Source organism: Muntiacus reevesi, chromosome 5 (assembly GCF_963930625.1).
Source record: "Muntiacus reevesi chromosome 5, mMunRee1.1, whole genome shotgun sequence".
Lineage (NCBI taxonomy): Eukaryota > Metazoa > Chordata > Mammalia > Artiodactyla > Cervidae > Muntiacus > Muntiacus reevesi.
In genome coordinates, this window is record NC_089253.1 from 110,135,615 (window position 1) to 110,158,930 (window position 23,316).

The following is a 23,316-nucleotide window of genomic DNA, read 5'->3' on the forward strand; positions in this document are numbered from 1 at the left end:
TGGGCCAAGGCTTGACCTTGAATTTAATCTCATAGTCAGATCTTTTGATTCTGACATGACTGGAATCAACACGTACTGAAATGTCTTTAAAATACCCTATGCTCTGCAAGACACCACATGGACGAAGCAGAAATAGGAGACTTGGTAAATTCTCACCCTTGTGATGAATTTACTGTGAAGTTGCTGGTGTTTAACCTCTAGGGCCCTTCACTGGGAGTACCCTCTACATAATTGATATTCATAATTTTATATACTTTTTCTTAGAGAAAATCCCTCAAATGACATAAGGTAGCCCTGCAAAACATGGATCCACCCTGACAACTTAATATTTTACCGCAAAAGATACTTAGAAAACAAGTAGACAACTGCATACGATGGTATAAAAATGAAGCTCTAACATGTTCTACAGAAGTTGAGAGAAATATATCCTACTTATTTTGCTTGCTCTGCAGACTTTGGATTTGTCCATATATACATACAAACTTCATGAGTGTTTCTTCCTCACTCTATTTCCTACTCACTCATATCCTATGGCCAAATGTTAATCTCTGATTTTAACCAAAAAGCAGATTCTGCGAGACATTGGGATCTTAAATTGGTTGTTGGGGATTTTAATGTCTGTAATTTGGAGGTAAGCAACTAAGTTGCATATATTTACCTTTTCTGAAGATAAGCTGAATAAACTGTTTTCTTATTAGTAAATTGTGGTCAACTTGTTTATGGGTCTCTGATGTTCTGCTTTGTTTTTTTAAAAATGATTTCTCTTGGATTCTTAATAGCAGATTACTTATCCTTTGTGAAATTAACACTGAGAAGTTATTATAGGATGTGCTAATCCTAACCAGTCCAGAATGGATTGAAGGCAGATGCTGCAGTATTTATTTCCCTCCAGAGAAAAGCGTATTTGAAACCAAACGGATTTTTCTTAAGACTTCCAATCATGTGGCTTTAATCATATGGAACTGTTTGCTTTCTGTGATTTAAAAATATTTGTGATAGTTGTTTTGTTTCATTCTACTAATACGAGCCTTTGTGATTGACCAGTGGACAGTGGTTTGCATTCATATATGGCTATTCCTTGTGTGTGCCTTATTGCTTCCTTGGGAGTGATCAGCAGTTAACAAGAAATCCTGTTTTCTGTGCTTCTCACTGTGGCTAAGAGTTAATTCTAAGGCTCATTGGCTTCCTTTCAACCTAAGAAAGTTTTTGAGTGTGGTTTAGCTGTTTGTGTTTGAGCTCTGTGGCTCAGATGGTAAAGATTCTTCTTTCAGTGCAGGAGACATGGGTTCAGTTCCTGGGTTGGGAAGATCCCCTGGAGGAGGGCATGGCAACCCACTCCAGTGTTCTTGCCTGAAGAATCCCATGGACGGAGGAGCCTAGTGGGCTATAATCCGTGGGGTCACAAAGAGTTGCACATGACTGAGCGACTAACACATTTACTTTCACTTCAACTTTAAGCATACATTTCACTTAAAAATATGTTTTCTTCCCACCATACCATTAAAAAAAAGTAAGTTAAATACTACTGAAAACACCTAACCTCAAATTTAGGGAGAAACCTACTTCAGATAGTGATCCTCACTGAGAACCATGAAATGTCTATACAAACATCTAGATTTTTCTTCAAACAGCTATCGCATTCGCTACTTTTAGGTTCTTTCTTGGTCATTCTTTCTTTCTCTGATAGCAGAAATGAGCAGACTGCTAAGGACAAGAGAAATGGGGTGAATTAGGTCTCCAGAAACTTTTGCTAAGCCACTAATGGCACTCAGGTCACAGTTTGAAAAGGATTGAGTGATAATCTGAATTGCCCCTTCATTTTGAGTGAATTCTCCCAGTGGGGGACTTCTGGAGGATAAAGGTTGAATGGCTGCAACCTTTGAATGGCCATCCCATAACACTATGCTTTTAAGACCAATCTGACTTGGGTTTGCTGGCTTAGGTCACCAGAGAGGAGACTAATTCAGTGGGTCTTTGAACTTATTTCTTCTTCCCATGTTTGATTGCCATGCATTTTCAGATTTTATCTTATTTAGTTCATTGATCGTTACCTGCATGTATATAATGAGAAAATTGAGGCTCAGAAACTTTCAGTCACCAAGAAGCAGAGCTGGAATAAAAACTTATCTCTTTCTGACTTGGAAGCTCTTTCCAAACATACCAGATCACATTATATGTCATTTGAAAATGTTAATGTCATTTCTAAAGAAAGGGATGATTTGGGTATCCAGCTCATATCCTTTTCTCTATTATCTCAGTTGATTTTCCTTAGAGATTTTGCATTTCCTGAGGGATACTTCCTTGACACAGTTGTGAGCAGCTCAGTTGAATATCCATGCTCCTTTTCATTCATCCACTGAAATGAGTTTTATCAGATGTTTTAATATCTACCCTGTACTGTGCAAGGAACTGTGCATACAATGGTAAACAAACCAGTCATGACTCCTGTCTTCTTCATGCTTAATGGCTGAGAGTAACTTAAATAAGCATACACATAAATGTGTATAATTAAATTAAAATTGATACAGTCCTTGGGAGGTAAGAGCTAGGTTCTGTGACAGAGACAGTAAGAGAAGATGGAATGAGAGAGGAGGGTATTATCAAAACAAAACTTCATGTTGGCCGGTGATATTTTGTTGTTAGATAGGTCATGGGCTGTCAAGGTCCCTACTGATAGGGACCATGTATCTGGAGTATTTCTGTTCGATGTACTCAGCCAAACCCCCTGACCTGAATCTTACTACTCCCCAAAGAGAACTCTTCTTAGAGGGTAGGAGTATAGCAAGTGCAGTAGCTCGGGAGGACTTATGCAAATATATCACTACGATGGTGACAGTAATCTTAAATCCATACTTTATGACACATGGAGTAGTCACACCTTCCTATGTAAAAGCTGATGCACCAACAACCAGCAGGAATGGAGCTGCCCAACCAATGAAACCAGTTCCTCCACAGCAGAGAGAAAGCGATCAAATATAAGACTTGAAAACATTTGATTTGTTTCTGTAGATTTCATCAGAAGTGCCACCAAATAGGTTTCCCTTTCATTTCTTTTCATGCTATATGGTACCACTTACATGTGGAATCTAAAATGAACCTCTATGCAAAACAGAAACTTACTCAAGGACATAGAGATCAGACTGTGGTTGCCAAGAGGGAGGAAGAGGGATCCAGTGGGAGTTTGGGGCTGGTAGATGCAAACTATTACCTTTAGAATGGATAGACAGCAAGGTCCCACTGTATAGCACAGGGAACTATATCCAGTCTCCTGGGCTTAACCATAAAGTGGAAAAGAATATTTTTAAAAATGTGTATATGTGTAAAACTGCGTCACTTTGCCTTACAGCAGAGACTGGCACAGCGTTGTAAATCAACTATACTTCAGTTAAAAAAATAGACTATTTTCAGAGAAGGTTTGGGTTTACCACAGAATTAAGTGGGAAAGTGCAGAGCTTTCCCATATATCTTTTGCACCCATGCATGCCCCTACTATCGACATTCTCCACCAGAATAGTACACTTGCTACAATCACTGACATATTGTTTGTGCTTAGTTGTTTAGTCATGTCTGACTCTTTGCAACACGATGGACTATAGCCCTCCAGGATCCTCTGTCCATGGGGATTCTCCAGGCAAGATTACTGGGGTGGGTTGCCATGCCCTCCTCCGAGGGATCTTCCCAACCCAGGGATCGAACCCAGGTCTGCCACACTGCAGGTGGATTCTTTGCCATCTGAGCCACCAGAGAAGCCCCATTGACACATTATTGTCACCCAAAGTCCATAGTTTACATTAGAATTCACTCTTGGTGTTGTACATTTTATGGATTTGGACAAATGTATAATGATACATATCCATCACTACATGGTATCATACAGAATAGTTTTGCTGCCTTAAAAATCCTCTGTGGTCTGTCTGTTCATCATTCCCCCCCCCCTCCCCATCCCTGTCAATCACTGGTCTTTTTACTGTCTCTGTATGTGTGTATGTATGTGTATGTGCTCAGTCAGTCGTGTCCAACTCTTTGTGACTCCATGGACTGTCCATGCGACCCCAGTCTCCTCTGTCCATGGAAATTTCCAGGCAAGAATACTGGAGCGAGTTGCCGTTGCCTTCTCCAGGGCCTCTTCCTGACCCAGGGCTCAAACCTGCATCTCTTATATATCCTGCATTGACAGGCAAGTTCTTTACCACTGGTGCCACCTGTAGTTTTTGCCCTTTTCAGAATGTTGTATTGTTGGACTCATACAGTGTGTAGCCTTTTCAGATTTGCTTCTTTCACTTAATAACACACAATTAAGGATTCTTTATGTTTTTTCATAGCTTGATAGCTCATTTCTTTTTAGTGCTGAATAACATTCCACTATCTGATTGGACCTGTAGTTTAATTACCCACTCCCTGATGCTGGGAAAGAGTGAAGGCCGGAAGAGAAGGGAGCAACAGAGAACAACATGATTGGATGGCATCGTCGACCCGATGGACCCGAATTTGAACAAACTCCGGGGGATAGTGAAGGACAGGGAAACCTAGCGTGCTGCAGTCCATGGGGTCGCAAAGATTTGGACATGTCTGAGTGACTGAACAACAGCAACACTTACTGAAGAACATCTTGGTTGCATCTAAGTTTTGGCAATTAAGAGTAAAAGTGCTATAAACATCCGTGTGCAGGCTTTTGTGTAGACATAAGTTTTCAGCTCCTTTGGGTAAATACCAGGGAGCAAGAATTTTGGATCATAGGGGAAAAGTATATTTAGCTTTGTAAAAAACTATTAAACTGTTTCCTAGAGTTTCTACACCATTTTGTAGTCTCATGAGCAGTGAATGGGAATTCCTGTTTCTCCACATCCTTGAGAGCATTTGCTGTTGTCAATGTTTTGGATTTTGGCCATTCTAATAGGTGTGTAATGGTATCTCATTGCAGTTTTAATTTGTAGTTCCCTAATGGCAAATGATAGTGAATATTTTTTCATATTTGGACTTGTCATCTGTGTATCTTCTTTGGTAAGACACAAGATTCTTTTGTATCTTCTTTGTCTTTTCAGGTCTTTTGCCCATTTCTAAAAATTCTGTTGTTTGTTTTCTTATTGTTGAATTTTAAGAGTTCTTTGTGTATTTTGAATAACAGCACTTTATCAGAGGGGGCTTTTGCAAATATTTTCTTTTAAGTCTGTGGCTTGTCTTCTCATTCTCTTCACACCATCTTTTGCAGAGCAGAGGTTTTTAATTTTAATGAAGTCTAGTTTATAAAAATTTTTTCATGATTTGTGACTTTGGTCTTATATCTGAAAGATCATTATCATATCCCAGGTCATCTAGGTTTTCTCATATTTTTTTTCCTAGAAGTTTAATAGTTTTATGTTTTACATTTAGGTCTATGATCTATTTTGAGTTAATTTTTTGAAATGTGTAAGGTGTTCGTCTAGATCCATTGTTTTGCACATCAGTGTCTAGTTGTTCACCCATCATTTTCTGAAAAGACTACCTTTGCTCCACTGTGTTGCCTTAGCTCTTCTGTCAAAGATCAATGGACTGTATTTGTACAAGTCTATTTCTGAACTTTATTCAGTTGATCTATTTGTCTATGTTTTCATTAATACCCCACTGTCTTGATTACTATAGCATTATAGCAAGTCTTGAAGTCAGATAGCATCAGCCCTCTGACTTTGTTCTTCTTCAGTATAGAGTTGGCTATTCTGTAGTTCTTTTGCATCTCCATATAAACTTTAGAATCAGTTTGTCAAAATCCACAAAATAACTTGCTGGGAGTTTGATGGTGATTGCACTGAACCTACAGATTGAGTTGGGAAGAACCGTCTTGACAGTACTGAGTCTTCCTATGAACATGGAATCTCTCTCCCATTATGTAGTAGTTCTTTGATATCTTTCATCAGAGTTTCATAGTTTTCCTTATATAGACCATGTATATATATTTTGAATTTATACCTAAGTATTTTAATTTTGCAGGAGTACTGATGTAAAAGGAGTATGTTTTTAATTTCAAATTTCACTTGTTTATTACTGGCATATAGGAAAGTGATTGACTTTTAAAAAGATTTATTTATTTACTTTATTTATGACTGTGCTGGATCTTTGTTGCTGTGCTCAGGCTGTCTCTAGTTGCAGCGAGCAGGGGCTTCTCTTCGTTGCGGCGCTTGGGCTTCTCATTGCGGTGGCTTCTCTTGTTGCGGAGCACGGGCTCTAGGCACATGGACTGAGCCACAGCCTGGCACTGAGTTGCTAATGATGTATTAATTCATCTTAAACCTAAGGAAACCCCTGACTTGTAAACAGTTTCTGTGGTTTTCAGGGTGTTGCCTGCTCCTTGCCCCCAGTCCTAACCTTTTTCTTTGGTCAAACTTCCAACCTTCCTTATAGCCGTGGCAGCTGTAGCATGCTAAAAAGACAGATCTGCAGCTGATGGTTTAGAACTGTTAGCAACCACAGGCGGAAGGAGGAGGCACTGAGGAGCCACCGGACTCTCTGGGGCCAGCAAGTGGGCCAGAGAAGAGAAATGGGTGGCCAGGCCTTGGAATGGAAAAACCCCAAGAAACCTGACGGCAAGGGAGCGAAGGCCATCAGACTTGAGAACAGACTCGATGTGTGAATGAGAATCAAGTTCTAGCAAGAGACACCTTTTTGTTTTCTTCCCCTGGCAGAATAGGGATTATAAAGCCCTTGAATTTTTTTCTTGGTCTCCCATTCAGACAGTTGTGGGTCAGGACTGGGGGTGAAGATACTGTCAAGGAGAATTTTTGCAGTATTTCGTAACTGTCAAGTGGAACAGAAATACTAAGTTCTTTGCGCTGTTAATGTTGCCTTAACTCTCAGGGACTAACATAAAGATACTGTGGTGAATCGAAGGGCAAGGAAGGTGGAGGGCCCTTCACAGAGGACTGAGGATCCTTCTGGGTCTTCTGGCTTTTTCTAACCACGGGAAAACTGCCTCAAGAACCGGACCTCGTGTGTGAATGCACGCTGCCTGGTTCACTGTCCAGCATCACTGGCCTCTTCCAAGAACAAGGAGTTTTTACCTTGTTGTCTCTGACCTTTGTCTTCTCCTTGAATAAGTGGCTTCATGATGGTAACAAGACCTTTCCACGGCAGGCTTGGTGGCCGTGACCCAGTAGTCGGGCCACGCTTGAGTGGAGAGGTGCCCACCGTGGAGGATGTTATTCAGGGTGATTAGAAACATCCCCCCAGCAGCTGCTCTGCGGTGCAGAGGCCACCTCCCTCACCGAGGCCTCGCTTGGTGTTCCCGACATCTGCAGGCTATTTCTCCGTGTCATTATCCTGAGTCAAGGTCAGCTTCTGAACATTTTCCTCATACCTGACCTGTGTTCTTGTGGGTCAGTTAAAGAAAAAATGCCTCAGATGTTCCCAGGCTGGGCTTGATGAGAAAAGCAAAGGCCCCCAGAGGTGCCTGAATCAGTGGCTTCCTGTGCGGTCTCCCCTGCCCTGACTTCCTCCTCTCTCTTCTCTCATCATCCCCAGTAAATGGCTTCTGCCCTCTCCTCCTCTCCCTCCCACTCTTTGATTCGTGATAGTCGAGGGCATGATTTAATTCACTTAGCCAGTGTTTAGTGAGTGTCCCCCAAGCCCAGGCTCTCCTCCAGGCTCAGGGCAGGTACCAGTAAGTGAGATAAAAGGTGAAATCAAATCCCTGACCGTGGCCGGCTTGGCCCTCGGGTTCTGCCCGCGCCGCCTCCACGCTTACCTCCTTCTCTGTTTCTGCTTCATCTCTTCTGCTCCTGTCTCAGTGGCCTTCTTGACGTTTCTCAAGCACATCATCCTGCCACTGCCCCAGGGCATTTGCATAGACCCTCTCCTCCTCTTGGAAGGCTCCATTCCTGGAGATCTCTGTAGCCTGCTCCCTGACCCTTGATAGATTTTAGTTCATTGTCATGTTCATGTGGGGCCTGCCCTGGACACTCGTAGGAAGCTGCCACCGCAGGCTCTCCAGTCATGTCTGAGCACCTTTAGCTTCTTTTTTTTCTTTTCTCCACTGTACTTTTCACCATCTCTCTATTATATATTCATTAATCACTAGTTTATTGTTTATCTCCCCCCCGCCCCATGAAAACAGGGGTTGGGGTTAGTTCACTGCTGTATCCTCAATGCCCAGAATAGTACCCAAACATAAGCTTTAATAAATAATGAGGACTAAATGAGTGAAAAAATAAAGAATGATTAAGTGAAAAATCCAAGGTTTCCAACCCTAAAGAATTTATCATTTGGTGAAGGGATACATAAATAAATAAAATAACTGTGGTTTGTGTGATAGGGTGGTGGCTCAGAGGCTGGACTCTAGAGCCTGACTGTCAAGGTTCAATTCCTTGCTTTACTGATTAGCTGTGTCTTCGAGGGCAAATGGCTTAAGCTCTCTGAGCCTTATTTTCTCATTCATTAAATAGGAAGAAGAATAATTCTACCATATAGGATTATGTGCTTAGTCGCTCAGTTGTGTCTGACTCTTTGCAACCCCATGGACTCTAGCCCACCAGGCTCCTCTGTCCATGGAGATTCTCCAAGCCAGAATACTGGAGTGGGTTGCCATGCCCTCCTCCAGGGGATCTTCCCAACCCAGGGATTGAACCCAGGTCTCCCGCATTGCAGGTGGATTCTTTACCATCTGAGCCACCAGGGAAGCCCCATATAGGATAATCATGAGATAATCCATCCATCCAAAGGAAACAATCCATGTGATGTGCTTAGCACAGTGCCTGGCCTGTAATGAGCTCTCAGTAATTTTTAACTGCTGTTATCAAGGGATCACTTGCCATAATCAAGTGGAGCCTGAAATGTTCTTTAGGATTATCCCCATCCTGGTCTGATGTTGCTGAGACTCTTCTGTTAGGGAGTAGAGGTTAGAAAGCTGCCCCCTGTCCCCCACACCAGAAGGGCTGTCCCGGGGTTAACATTATCTTAAGATTTTTCTGAACTTCAGGTGTCCCTGGTCCTCCTTTTAAACACATATTAAACATTTTTTTCTGCCCAGATAGGCTCCAAACAATACATCCTTTCCCCTTGGAAATAACTGTTTCCTGTTTAAATATTAGCAACCAGTTAAGCATGAATTTTTTCTCTTTTTCTAGTCATTTCTAGGTAACAGTAAATAATTTATACTTTAGAAGACATTCACAGTTCTTTCTTTTGCCTTGTGACTATAGAGTAAACCATGTCAGAAGTTATTCTGATAATTTGTATTTTAATTTAAATTTTTTGAATTACCATTTAAAGAAAGGCAGTTTCTCAATGGTAAGCCTTCTTAAGAGGTTGGAGCTTTGATCTTAAATCCTAGGGAGGTTTTGCAGAAATTAGAGGTGACATTGTTGACAGGTTTGTCTGTAGCTACTCATTAATTAAAAACACACACACACACACACACACACCCTTTATTTACTCCCCTGGAGTAAATGAATTGAACTTGACTTTGATTTTTGATGGGAAGCTATGAGAGGGTCCAGAAAACATCAAAGAAACACTCTTAATCTCATAAAACTAACTCTTAACTCTCAAATGACCTAGCTTGAACATTAAAGAGAACTTATTTCCAATTCTGGTCTAGTTTCTTTTCTGTAAGATTTAATTCTCCTTAATGATAAGAAAAATGCAGGGGCAAATAATTATCCTCTCCCTAGTCTGTTAAATTCCAGAGGGTTGTTGGCTTTTTAATTTTATCTTGCTTCTAAAGGTCTCCTCTGTAAAACTATATACATACATTATTTTGCCTTTTATACTGCTTATGCCTTCAAGATCTCAGCTTTAAGATCTTATTTATTACTTTTGCATTTTAATTTTAGATTTTCTGTAATGATCCCAGCTATCCTAAAGCTTTTTTATCCTCCTAGATTGTTAGAAATGAAGGCACGGACAGGTTAAGACATGTGTATAAGTAAAACGTCACATGATGCCTTTATAGAGACAATTTTGAACCTAGTTGTTAGGAAGTTCATTTTCATGTCTGCTTAGGGGACCCCACTAGAAATAGTCATCAACATTCCTATTTGTGCTAGGCACTGTTTTAAGCTCTAAAGAGACAGAAGTCCTGCTCTTATGGGGTTTATGTTCTAATGGACAGTTAACAACTATATTAATTGTACAGTTTGCTGGAAGGTATTCAAGGCTGTGGAAGAGAATAAAGCAGTGGTGTTAGTGTTTCTTTTGCATAGGATGGTCAGGGAAGGCCTCACTGATAAAGTGATGTTGGAGTTGAGGCCTGCAGGAGCCCAGGGAGTGTGCCATTGGAGTGGGCCTGGGAAGCAGTTGACAGCAGTGCAGAGATTCTGAGGCAGGAGGATGCCTGATGTGGGGAGGAGCCAGTGAGGTCAGAGGGGACTGAGTGAGTGTAGGAAATGTGGTCAGAGATATCAAGTGGCAGGTCACTTAGGGCCTTGGGAGACAGGTAAGACATGGACCTTTTCTCAGGGTGGAGAAGAGTGGAAGCCAGGGGAGGGTTTTGAGCTGAGCAGTGGAATGAATAGCATCACTTGGCAGAAGCCAGGAGAGGAGTTAAGTGGTTGTTGCATTGATCTCAGCCAAAGATGGCAGCATTGTGAGCCATCTCACAATGGAAGTGATGAGAGTGGAAGTGATGAGAAGTGCTAGGATTCAGGATATGTTATAAAGGCAGAACTGAAAGGATTTCCTGGTGGGTTGGGCAGAGAAGAGTTAGGCATATTGCAGCCTTTGAGCCCAAGTACCTGGACCACGTGTGCCAACACACGCGAGGCTTGTTATTGATGGTTCTCATTGGTCTCTGAGTTTTTACCAACCAATCATGCTGGTCCTGATAATGAGCCTCTAGACTCTCTGCTGGTGGGGAGGAGTATCTGAGTGGTCTTCTGAGCAGATGGTAACAGGTTCACTAAAGAAAGAGAACTTCGCTCACTCACCATTGTCAGTTGCTTAGTCCATGACCCATCTGACTGCACCTGTGGCATCATCTGGGAACAGAACTGTGATGGGTGTTCATGTTATCCCAACCACCCTTTCAGTTATGGGTCTGCAAAGTGTAGAGAAAGAGCAGCTGAATATGAGATGCTTAAGTAAAGACATGGGATAGGAAGATTAGGGGATTTTTTAGTATAAACATCATCTCTGGAAAGAATATCAGGAGCAAGAGAATGTGTATCTTTCCCTTGTAAAGTCTTTTCTCCCCTTTTATTTCTATCTCTCAGAGCTTCTAGTCGGTGCAGTGTTTCCAGGATAACCAGAAAGAGAATTAACGAAGGAGCACAGAATGTGACGAAAACAAAATCGCACGTTTAGTCACTGAGGGCTGGCGGGCAAGAGTTGATGGGTCAATCTGGTCAAAGGGATGGCGTGGCATGGTGGCCCCCCTCCTCACTGTGCTCACCTCATCTTTCCTACTTAAGTAAACCACAGAGTCTGTTGTGAGGGAACATGAGGACAGGGTTTGCTATGACGGTGGCCAAAAAGAGAGCCAAGAGATTCCGCTCTGTTTATTTACTAGGAACCTCATTCCCCAGCCCTGCCTTGCTCACGGGGGGCCTGCATTAGTCTTAATCTGCCTGATTCTTATCTCAGGGAAAGCAAAGGGTAACCGTGGGAGCCTCTAAATAGCAGGTGCAGAATGAAGAGGAACAGGGAGGGCAGAGGCCAGTGGAAAATATCTTTGGGAGGCCAAGAAGTCCATAAGGCTGATGAGCTCGAGAAAGGAGCAGGTGGAAGGGAGGAGGGGGGAGGCTAAAGCCTAAGGGCGTACACTGGAACCTCCTGGGATAGGGCGATGGGGAGACCAGATGGACTGGCATTCGGTCAAACCAGATGGCGGGCTTTTATGTTTTAAAGGACTTGTAAATCCTCAGAACGAGGAACCATAAGGGTCCTGGGGCCCTTAATCCCATTAGTGGAAGACAAAAATGTGCTCTTTAAAAATGTAAACCCTGCCAGTTATAGAAGTTCTGTTACCAGAACTTTGGGACAGATCGCCAGCTTGTGAAACTCCAGGCAATCTCCAAATGCTCCACTGGTGGGAAGAGAAACTGCAGAAATAGTCTAGGTGTTCTAAGTGAATAACATAGGCTACTCCTTAAGACTTTGAAGTGAATTTACTAAATGTCTACTCTGAGCCAAATGAAACATGATATTTCTGTATGAAATAGACTTGCATTACCTATGGAATTGGAAGGACACCTAACAGTGTGACTAGGGAGTGATCCATTATTGAGCAAGTTTTGAGTTTGTAGTGAGAGAGATTTTAAAATTTAAGCACCGGTTGCTTTGCGCCCCTGTGTCGCCCTCCCCAAGTGGCTGGGGAAGCCTGAACCAGCCTCAGTGTACACACTGCTGCTCTCATGGTTGTTGAGACATGAGGAGTCTGTTCTTCAGTCCTTGTCCCTGTCTCAGCCTAACCTGAGGGCTCAGAACCATTCCCGTAATGCTGCTTCAGTAGAACTTATCCTCAAGGAGACCAGACTCATACGCAGAGCATGGAGTGATCAGCTTGTGCCCACATGTGGTGCAGGCATGAAGGCTGAGCAAGCAGAGCCACATGTTCCTTCAGCGGATACACAGAGGGGCAGGGGTGAGGGGTTGATGCTCCAGAACTCAGGAGGAATCTCCCATCTGTGCCTCATGTAATGACTGATTCTCCTGCTGAGAGGAAAAGCCCAAGTTCATCTAAAATATTCAAAGAAATGTTGAGTAGTAAGAGAAAGTTTTAAGTGGTGTGATTCATTGTTAAATCGCTTTTCTGTTGGAGTAAATATATGTGTGTGTGTATATGCATACAGATACAAGTTCTGCATATATATATATATATATATGGAAAATGTATATATACACATATATATTTGTGTATATATGTACATATATACCCATTAAATAAATATAAAAAATACAGTATCATTTTTGGATGCTATTTCACAAATGTTACTTTCCTTAAATACTCCTGAAAAGTGTAACTCTTATCTTGTAGTTGAGATAGAATAGAATTGCTTTCCGGCACCACCAACTGTGTTTTTTGTTTACATATTTGTGTGTTTGTTTTTATCTATAAAGGTATGGGAACCTGACAAGCCCAAACTGTGAAGAAGATGGAGGCCAAAGTTCATCAGAGTCCAAGACGGTGATCAGGAAGTGAGTGTGCCTCTCCTCTGCATTACAAGCTCTCTGTCAGGACTTATTATTTTAAAAGACTATAATTTAGTAGAATTTTAAAGTCCCTTTGGAATGTTGTCATGGTTTTTCTTCATAATGCATAAAATCATAGAATTATTTTTTGACCATCTAAAATGATATTCATTTATTCATCCAGTAAAAAGGTATTGATCACCCACTGTTTGCCAGGCCCTGTGCTAAGGGATGCAGCTATAACAAAATAAGTAAGTCCCAGTTCTTACGAAGGTTATGTTTTAGTAGAGAGAGAGACAGAGAATCCACACAAAAATGAATGAAGTAGTGCAAGAGGGCTAGATTCCAATGGAGTTTAAGTCACATAGGGTGTCAGTAAAGGGCTTTCTTCTCTGATCCAGACACATTGGGGCAGAATCCTGAATATAGTGCAGGTGAGGCCTTGTGAATGTCCAAAAAGGGAGACTATGGAAGGGGCCCTGTGCCAGGAACAGTGTTCAAGAAAAAGTAGAGAGGTGGATGAGACTGCCGCCATTTGAAGGAAGTGGCAAGTGCTGGGGCAGGAGATCTGGAGGGTGGTGGGACCCCTCGTCACATGTAGACTCAAGGGTCTGGGGAAGCATGTTGAATTTCATTCTAAGGAATATAAGAAAGACTTATAAGGCTTTAGGAGAATAGTGGTATGGCCTGCCTTATTTAAAAGACCTACTCTGACTCTGTGTGGAAAATAGACGATGACACTGGAGATGGGGCAAGAGTGGCAGCGAGGAGCCCGGTTAGGACCCTTTCATGGGTTCAGGCAAGGGGTGATGGCAGCACAGACTTGAGTAGTAACAGCAGCTGTCCTTGTCATGGGAGTACCAACAGGCAGTAATAACCGCCTCTGCAGAGCTCTCGAAGGTGTTGCTGAAAGGATGCACAGATGCAGTGGATGCGGCATGTGAGACGGAGGAGGCACGGACGCCTCCACGGGTTGTGTGTGAGCGCCTGATAGACCAGAGCCCTGGCTTCATGAGACGAGAAAGTCTGGTGGGAGGAGCTGGCTTGGAGGAGAGCTTGTGTCAATAATTTCATCTTAGGTGTATTGATTTCGAGGTAATTGGGTGAGTCTAGTTTCCAGGGAGAAGTCTGGACTGGTAGACATTTGGGCATCCTTAGTTTATACATGGCATTTAAAGCTATGGGGACAGATATGACCTCGTGGAGTTAAAGGGTAGATAGAGAGGGGAAAAGTCCAAAGACTGAGGCTTGGTTCCCTCCAGTTAGGAAAATGGAGGGTCCAGCAGAGGAGACTGGAAAGGAACAGGCATGGGCACAGAGAAGAAAGAAGCTGTGTTCCAGAAGATAAGTACAAAAGGGGTTTCAGAGGGAGAGTGACCAACTGTGTGTAATGCTGCCCAGACATCGAGTGAGAGGGGTCTGGGAAGGGACTCCTGCTTCTCCCCCACTTCAGTCTTTGGCACCCTTGACAAGTGCCGTTTTGGTGAATGGAGATGTGGGTCATGACAGGATCGAAGGGGAGGAAGTGGGGAGTGCAAGTCTACTAACTCCCCTTGGGAGTTTCGTTGTAAAGGGGAATAGAGAAATGGGGTGGAGGAAGAGGCAAGGCATGGTCTTTTTGTTGTGTGTGTGTTTACAAAGAGGGTTTATCCTGATGAAAATGATCCAGCAGCCACTGAAGAAAAATCCATGATGCAGGGGTACAGGCTGCTGAAGGAATGAGGTTCTTGAGTTGTTACTGTTGTGCTTAGTCGGTCAGTTGTGTCCGACTCTTTGCGACCCCATGGACTGTAGCCCACCAGGCTCCTCTGTCCCTGGGGATTTTCCAGGTGAGAATACTGGAATGGGTTGCCATGCCCTCCTCCAGGGGATCTTCCCAACCCAGGGATCGAACCCAGGTCTCTTGCATTGCAGGCAAATTCTTTACCAGCTGAGCTACCAGGGTTCTTGAGTAGGTGGCTATATGCCAGGGTGCTGAAATCACTCATGGTTTCATTTTAGGATCAAAAGATTGGGGAGGTAATCTGATGGTATTTTTAATTCTTCAGAGGGTTGGATGATGGGCTCCTTTCTCTAGGAGCCAGGGATGGAAAGATGAGAAAACTGGGTACTCTTTTAACTCTTGAGTTAGGTTTCAGATAGTTTCTTAATTTTATTGGTTAGGCCATAAGCTTCCAGAAAACCAAACACACTAGTGTGGGTGTTTGAATGCTGCATGCAGGGTGTGGTGAGTAGAACTAATACCTTATTCCTAGAAGACTTGGGGATGCTCCTTGGAAGAGGTGATTTTTTTTTTTTTTTAATATTTATTTTTGGCTGTGCTGGGTCTCTGTTGCTGCACGCAGGTGTTCTCTGGTTGCCGTGAGTGGAGGCTCCTCTCTAGTTGAGGCACGTGGACTTCTGACTGTGGTGGCTTCTCTTGTTAGGACCGTGGGCTCTAGAGCATGGGCCCAGCATTTGTGGTGCGTGGGCTTAGTTGCCCCACAGCAGGTGAGATCTTCCTTGCAAGGCGGTTTCTTGACCACTGGTCCACCAAAGAAGCCTGAAGAGATGACATTGAAGCAGACTTTGAAGAAGGGCAAAGATTTGGATGGTAGAGCCATTTAGGAAGAGGGGGCAGTGGGACCGAATCAGGGCAATGTTGTATGCATGACATTTGGGGGAGCACCATGGAATCGGGGTGGCTGCTTCACTGTGTACATGTTGGGTGAGGGTAGTTGAGCTGAAGCTATCATGAAAGGGTTGAAATTCTCACTAGAGAGTTTGAACTTTCCCTGGTTAAATGGGCAGTCACCCCTAAAGTTTTCGCAGGAGGGAAGCAGCATAATCAGATAGATAAATTGAGGGAATGGATTAGGCTTACGATTTTCTTTCTTTTTTTTTCCTCTTGTATTTCTTTTTTTTTTTTTTTTTAGTTTATTTTTTATTGAAGGATAATTGCTTTACAGAGCAATTGAACATGAATCAGCCATAGGTATACATATATCCCCTCTCAGAAGTATGGAATGCTTTGCAGATTTGCATGTCGTCCTTGCTCAGGGGCCATGTTAATCTCTGTATCATTCCAATTTTAGTGTATGTGCTGCCTAAGTGAGCACTCCTCTTGTATTATGTCGTTGTTGTGCCCAGTCCAAAAGCCGCTGCTCAGCCCTAAATCCTTCATGGCCACATGCTCTCCACTTCTCATCCACACTTATTTCCCTGTTCACTGATATGCATGGCAGACTCTGATTAGATTCAAAGGTTAGTCCCACATGGGACTTAACAGCCTTCTTACTCAGAGTGTGGTCCATGGACCAGCCATCTCAGCATCGCCCGAGAACGTCTTAGGAATGTGGAATCTCAGGCCTCGCCCCAGATCAAGATTAAAATCTATTCTAACAAGATCCTCAAGTGATTTCTACACCTTTTATTAAAGTTTGAGGATTGCAGGATTAGAGGGGTTTTGTTACTGTTAATTTTGTTTGACCATGAAAACCTATGGAAATAACAATTTTTTAAAAAGGAATGTTTTTGTAATGAGTGCTTTAAAACATACATGAAAGAAGAGATACTGTACAAATTGAGTGGCTAGCTTATCAAATGTAACCTTGACCTGTGACCAGATTCAGAAATAAGCATGTTGTCATCCATGTATTTTGGAATCTCATCATATCTAGAGCTACTGGTTAACTAGCCACCTAAACACTCTGAGGAGAAACAATATGAAAAATATCCAGAGCTTTTCTGTTTCCCAGGGGGTGTTTTGAGATGAAATAGGTTTCTGGGAAGTAGCAGTTAAAGAAAATTGATTTGTACCCTGGATGTGAAGAGTCATGCTCAGGCTTTTAAAGACCTATTATAAACCTTCATTTGGATTCATTGTACACCAGGAACAGTAACCGTGGGTGAGACTCCAGGATAAGCTGTTTTAAAGGGCTTTACAGTTTTAGGCATATGAGGCCTTAACAAAGAGCCTTCACAGAGAGCTCCCCTGAGGGGTCCATCATCTGGGGACAATGGTCTTTTCCTAAAGCCTCACAGTGAATTGGGAGAAAGTTCTTGACCCTCTTCCTCAGACTGAGTTGCCTTTAAAAAAAATTATGCCTGACGAAAATATGCCACTTTTTCATATAATGGGTTGCTCTGTCCTACAAATACCGGAATGTGAAAATCCCTTCTCTCTGCTGACCTCTTTCTTCTTTCCATTTCCCTTTCTTCTGTCTGTCTTATTGCTTCCCCTCCGCCATCGCCCCCCACCCCGTCCACCACTTCTCCTTTCATTATTTTTCATCTCACTTCAGCATTATCTTTTTGTTCTGTTTTTCACATGCTACCTGTCTGATCATTTCTATAACTCGATAAGCTCCCTGCTTCGTCTTTCTGAGATGAATTCAGAGAAGCAGCTTCTCCATTCCACTTGTAGCACATGGGAAGTTCGTTGGTTATCCCAGAGCTGTGGCAGTTGACGTGTAGCAGGGACTGAAGACATCCCAGTGGCTGATTGATGTGTGGGAGATACAGCTATATGGCAGTTCTCAGTGAGGGAGTTTTGCCCCCAGAGGACGTTTGGCAATATCTGGAAAATTGTGGGTTGTCTCAACTTGGTGGGGAGATGCTCTGGCCTCTAGTGGGCAGAGGCCAGGACTGCTTCAAAACACGCTGCCACGCGCAAGACAGCCCTCTTTCCCCTCTACAGCAAAGAATTACCCGACCCTAAACATTGGTAGTGCCTGGGTGAGAAACCCTGCTGCAACAGCAAGGAGGCTATATCCTCAAGTGAAAACTGTCTTTATTTATGGATATCTAAATATATGTAAAAATAATACCACACTTGACTGGAAATTTACTTATTCATGTCCCTTCTTTTTTTTTTAAGTATGCAATAATAAATCTGTGCTATTTTTAATGTATTTTTTATTTTTATTTTGGCCACATGGCATGTGGGATCTCAGTTCCCTGATGAGGGATCGAACCCTTGCCGCTTGGGTTGGAAGTATGCAGTGTTAACTACTGGACACCAGGGAAGTCCCTCATGTCTCTTCTTATAATTGGTGAATCCAGTGCTGAGGAGGTTGTGGAGCCAGCCTTACGGAAAATGACAGGCCCCGGGGAACGAGACTGGAGGACTCAGATTCAGGTCCTCGTCCGTCACTGTCACCTGCCACCCATTTGACCTATTCACTTCACCTCTCTCAGTTTCAGTCTCTTTACCTGAAAAATGAGTGCTCTGAGATTCTTTCAAGTTTAATGGTGCTTAGAACCCCCACCTCCACCCCCCAGGCTCCTCTGTCTATGGGATTTTCCAGGCAAGAGTACTGGAGTGGGTTGCCATTTCCTCCTCCAGGATCTTCCCAACCCAGGGATCAAACCCGGGTCTCCTGCACTGCAGGCAGATTCTTTACCACCTGAGCCACCAGGGAAGCCCAGGATAATTTATCTAGTTTTCTTCTCGTCTTCTTAAAAATGAAAGTGAGCACCAGTCCGAGTTCGATGCATGAAACAGGGCACTCAAAGCCGGTGCACTGGGATGACCCGGAGGGATGGGATGGGGAGGGAGGTGGGAGGGGGGTTCAGGATGGGGGACACATGTACACCCATGGCTGATTCATGTCAGTGTATAGCAAAAACCACCACAATGTTGTAAAGTAATTAGCCTCCAATTAAAGTAATTAAATTAATTTTAAAAAATGATCATCAGAAACAGAGATATGATCCAAATATTATATTGATTGATTGAGAGGTGACCTTGACTGCTTGTTTCTGTTGGAAAGACTATGTAACTTGTTTTGATAAAAATAGGAAAGAAAAAATAGACAGCTTCTTTGGTTTGCTTGTTATTAATCGTGACATCAGAATCGCTCTCTATGATCATGATAAAGAGATGGGCTAAAGCATTGTGTTGTGGGGTCAGACAAGGAGCAGCAAAATGCCCATTGTTTTCCTTTGCTGTGAATCTGTGTTCTTGTGATTTCAGGTGGGAAACAGACGGCAGGAATTCAGTGACACTCTAAGAAGTAAACATCCTGTTTTAGGACAGATGTCTTCAGTTTTGCAGTCCAAGGGTGAGGGGGGTGGAGGTGGGGAATCACTACTGGGCTTAAATATGAGAAGGAAAATACTCAACTATTGTTTGGTTTTTCAGTTTTTAATGTAAAGCATAGAGCAAGGCTTACATTTGATACAGGTTCCCAAATCCCAAGATAACAGTCTTTACTGTACTTCTGAATATGGATGGATCTAATCAACCTTTCAAAGGATGAAAGAACTTAAAAGAAGGCAAAATGTGGAAATACAGATGAAACAGTCAAGATGAAAGATTGGTGTCTGTTGTCTTGAATCACAAATGGCTAGTGTTCTTCATGAATTTCAAAAAGTATCTGAATGTGCTGTGACTTCTAATCCTGAATATGCCCGGTTTAGGCTTTGTGCAATATCAGAACCTTCTACGTTATCTGGCTAAAATGAAAATTCCTTCAGTTGCAAGGAATTCAACTTCCAAGGCTTTTAGATGCTAGAATCTTTGCACACAGGGATTTCTGATGTTAGTACTAGAATGATATAAATAAGAAGTCATACTATGTTTATTTCTGTAATCCCTAAACTTGCCACTGTTTGGAAATCGGGAAACTCACTTCCTATGACAGAAGAAAACACGTTTGCCTGTATTCATTCTCCTTCCTGCTGACAATTTTCATGATAAAATGCTATTTCTTTAGAATAATATATAAAATCTGAACCAGATGGAAAAAGGAAGCTTTCCTTAGTTCAGATTTATTATAGTCATTGAATTCAGAAGTGAGATTATGAAGAAGTAATATTAACCATATAGAGCCTTGATACCATGAATCTTCATTCTCTGAAATATATTTGAGATTAGAATATCATACATAGGTATGCTTAACTTTATTTAAAGAGGTTTAAAACTCTCTTTTCAGGAATCTTACTTTTTATTCCTTTTTAAAATGACTTCTATAATTAATGTTGCAATAGTTTCTGTTTTGTTTTCTTTAATTGACTCTCATCACTTCCCTCCTGGAATGCCATGTTTTATTTCCTAAAACTCTGTACCATAGCAATGGTTTAAATGGTTGAAATCATTCTACTTTCATCTCCACACATTCAGATATGATTGTCATTCATGTAATCTTTTCCCAGAAGTTGTAAATAGTCACACCAGATTTTAGTTACTGGTAAAGATTTTAGTTACATATAGATAGTAGCAATCTAAGATATTGGAAATAAAAGAAAAGAGAGGTGAGTTCTAGGAAGATAGCTGTGATTCTTTTAATACCTGGGAAACTTTATAGTGAAAAGTATTACAAGATCTTCTCATTGAGTTTGCAATCAATATTCATTCCATCAAACTCAACTAACCTAACAGGCCAATTGAAATTAATCTGAGTAATTGTTACAAAAATGGGGCAAAGGAAGAGGGGTAAAGAACAGAGCAAAAATAAGATTTAAAACTCTAATCTTGGAAGAATTAAAGACTATAATGTGAAATTAATATTTTTTAAAAGTAAAACCAAAGAAGAAATGGAGGTGCAGTACATCAGATAAAAGAGCCCAGTATTATCTTTAAAACATCCACCCTGGACAAAGAAAATTAGAAATGATAGGTTTAGAAGTCACTGAAATCCTGAATCAAAACTGTGTGTTTAAGGGAAGAGTGTAGGCTCCCAAGCAGAAGTTAATACTTTTCTGACAGTGGAGGAATGAAACAACATTGATCATCATTGATTCAGAAAGAAGAAAAATTGGCTGCCTGAGAAAACTCCTAAGGTTCTCTACATGTCAGAGAAAGGCAAACAAACGTCTCAACCAGAGTCTGTCACTCCGTCACCCTGCAGACTCAGAGATGGTGGAAACGATGACACCACCGTCACCGCCTGGCCACTGCCGCTGGCTACAGTTCGAGGTGTGCTTGCTTTAGTGCAAAGCTATCCGCATTTTGTATTTTCTTTTACTATTACAGACATGCTGTGAGATAGTGTCCTGATTTTATAGGTATGTAAACTGAGGTTTCAGAACAGTGAGGCACTTTGATTAAGATCAAGCAGCTAGTTAATGACACGTCTGTTATTTGATCTCAGATCCAACTGACTCCAGGACCTGGGTTTTTCACCATTTTGCTGTCGGGGCTGCTGTTTCTAAGAGTGTTGGAATCTCTGGTGTGCATGAATCCTGACCGGTCCTCCCCCTCTCACACATTACAGTTGTCTCTGTCACAGTAAAAGGGCTATAGACAGAAGTACACGAGGAGTTAGGGTACAGCATCACCTTTGGGACAAATGCTTTATTTAGCTTGTTAGCATTCTGAGATTGTACAATTTGGGATTATTTCCTCATTTGGCTTGGCTTTATTATTCAGTGAACACCCCGAGCAAGGGCCCCAAACAGCTGTTAGAAATGTGGAAGTTAGGCTTGTTTCCTGGGGAAGGAGATGGTTTGCAGGATGTGAGGAAAGAAGGACTCCATCTGAGTGCCTGTTTCCTGTTCTCGGTGCATCCTAGCATCTGTCATCCCCAGCGGAAACTCCATTCTAATGGTGAAAAGTGTAGAAGGCCTCAGCAAGTTTTTTCATTAGAGGCCTATTTATAGCATAAAAATTCCGGTCTCAGACTATGAGAAATCAGAGAATAATGAGTTACTGAGGTCCCCGAAAAATAATTTTTGGTGATCGGCTGTATCTCTTTCTAATAATAATGCCCAGAATTCATTGGCTGCTTCGTAGGAATAGTTCCTGTGTTAAGTACTCTGTATCCTTTCAATATCCTCCTAGTAGCTCCATGTGTTGTTCCTGTTTTACAGATGAGGAGTCTGAGGGACTAAGGAACATGTCCAAGGTCATACAATGAATAAGTGAGAGAGGGATTTAACCCAGGCCTTAACCTCCGTACTGTGTGGCCCCTACTTCTTTCCCTGTGATATGAATGAGACTATTTCTCTTAAGTACTTAGGTTGGACCCTCTTGTTCATCTTTGCTCCCCCCACTCCCCTTTGGACATTTTAAATGTTTTAAACAGTTTTAGATTTATATGAAATTGAGCCAGTAATACAGAGTTCCCATATACCTTCCTCACAGTTCCCCTTGTTATTAACTTCTTACATGAGTATGCACAATTGTTGTAACCATTGAACCAACACATTGTTAATGAAAGTTCATAGTCTAGTCACAGTTCCTTGTTTTTCTTTTAACCTAATGGCCCCATTCTATTCCAGGACCATCCAGGACACCACATTACCTGCAGTTGAAATATCTCCCTAGGTTCCTATTGACTGTGACAGTTTTTGACTTTTCTTGCTTTTGGTGACCTTGATAGGTTTGAGGAGTACTGGTCAGGTATATTTTAGGATACCCCTTTATTGTGCTTCCCGGGTGGTGCCAGTGGTAAAGAATCTGCCTGCCAATGCAAGAGACACACGAGACTCAGGTTCAATTCCTGGGTTGTGAAGATCCCCTGGAGAAGGGAATGGCACCCCACTCCAGCATTGATGCTTGGGAAATCCCACAGATGGAGGAACCTGGTGGGTTACAGCTCGTGGGGACACAAAGAGTTGAACACAATGGAGTGCGCACACACATGGCACCTCTTTGTTAGAATTTTTCTTGTAGTTAGATTGACATTTTCCCTCCTAGTTAGACTGAATTTATGAGGTTTTGAGAGAAATGTCACAAGAGATAAAATACCATTCTCATTACATACTATCAGAGTGATTTATAGTGGTTGATGTTGTTCTTGCTCATCTGGATGAAGTAGTTATTTTTCAGGTATCTCATGGCAAATGTCTTTTTCTTCCCCCTTGTTTTCCATTCTATATTGGTTGGAAAGAATTCATTATGCACAACCCTTTTGTTTTGCTCCCCTCTTTTAGGGTGGAGTATTTACCCACCTTATTTGGATGGGAATTTGTTCCTGTAAAACAGGAACAACACATGGAGCAACTAGGAGGATATTGAAAGGATACAGAGTACTTAACACAGGAACTCTTCCCAGGAAGCAGCCAGTGAATTCTGGCCATCATTATTAGAAAGAGATACAACCAATCACCAAATTCTTCTGCATGCGAGATTTGTCTTCTCCATTTATTAATTTGAACTTCCCTGGTAGCTCAGCTGGTAAAGAATCCACTTGCAGTGCAAGAAACCCCAGTTTGATTCCTGGGTCATGAAAATCTGCTACAGAAGGGATAGGCTACCTACTCCAATATTTTTGGGCTTTTCCTGGTGGCTCAGCT

At 42.1% G+C, this 23,316-nt stretch overlaps 1 protein-coding gene and 1 non-coding gene across 3 annotated transcripts in view; one reads left to right on the forward strand and one right to left on the reverse strand.

The window, feature by feature from the left end:
- The window catches only part of RGL1 (ral guanine nucleotide dissociation stimulator like 1), a 270,929-nt gene that overhangs the window by 187,639 nt on the left and 59,974 nt on the right, over nucleotides 1–23,316 (forward strand). For both annotated transcript variants that reach the window (XM_065936188.1, XM_065936189.1), the window contains one exon: nucleotides 13,024–13,101. In XM_065936188.1, the coding sequence (XP_065792260.1) occupies nucleotides 13,024–13,101 (78 nt within the window). The remainder of the gene's footprint in view (nucleotides 1–13,023; nucleotides 13,102–23,316) is intronic.
- On the reverse strand, nucleotides 16,090–16,193 carry LOC136170077 (U6 spliceosomal RNA). Its single transcript, XR_010663532.1, has one exon. It is a non-coding gene; the product is annotated as a U6 spliceosomal RNA (small nuclear RNA).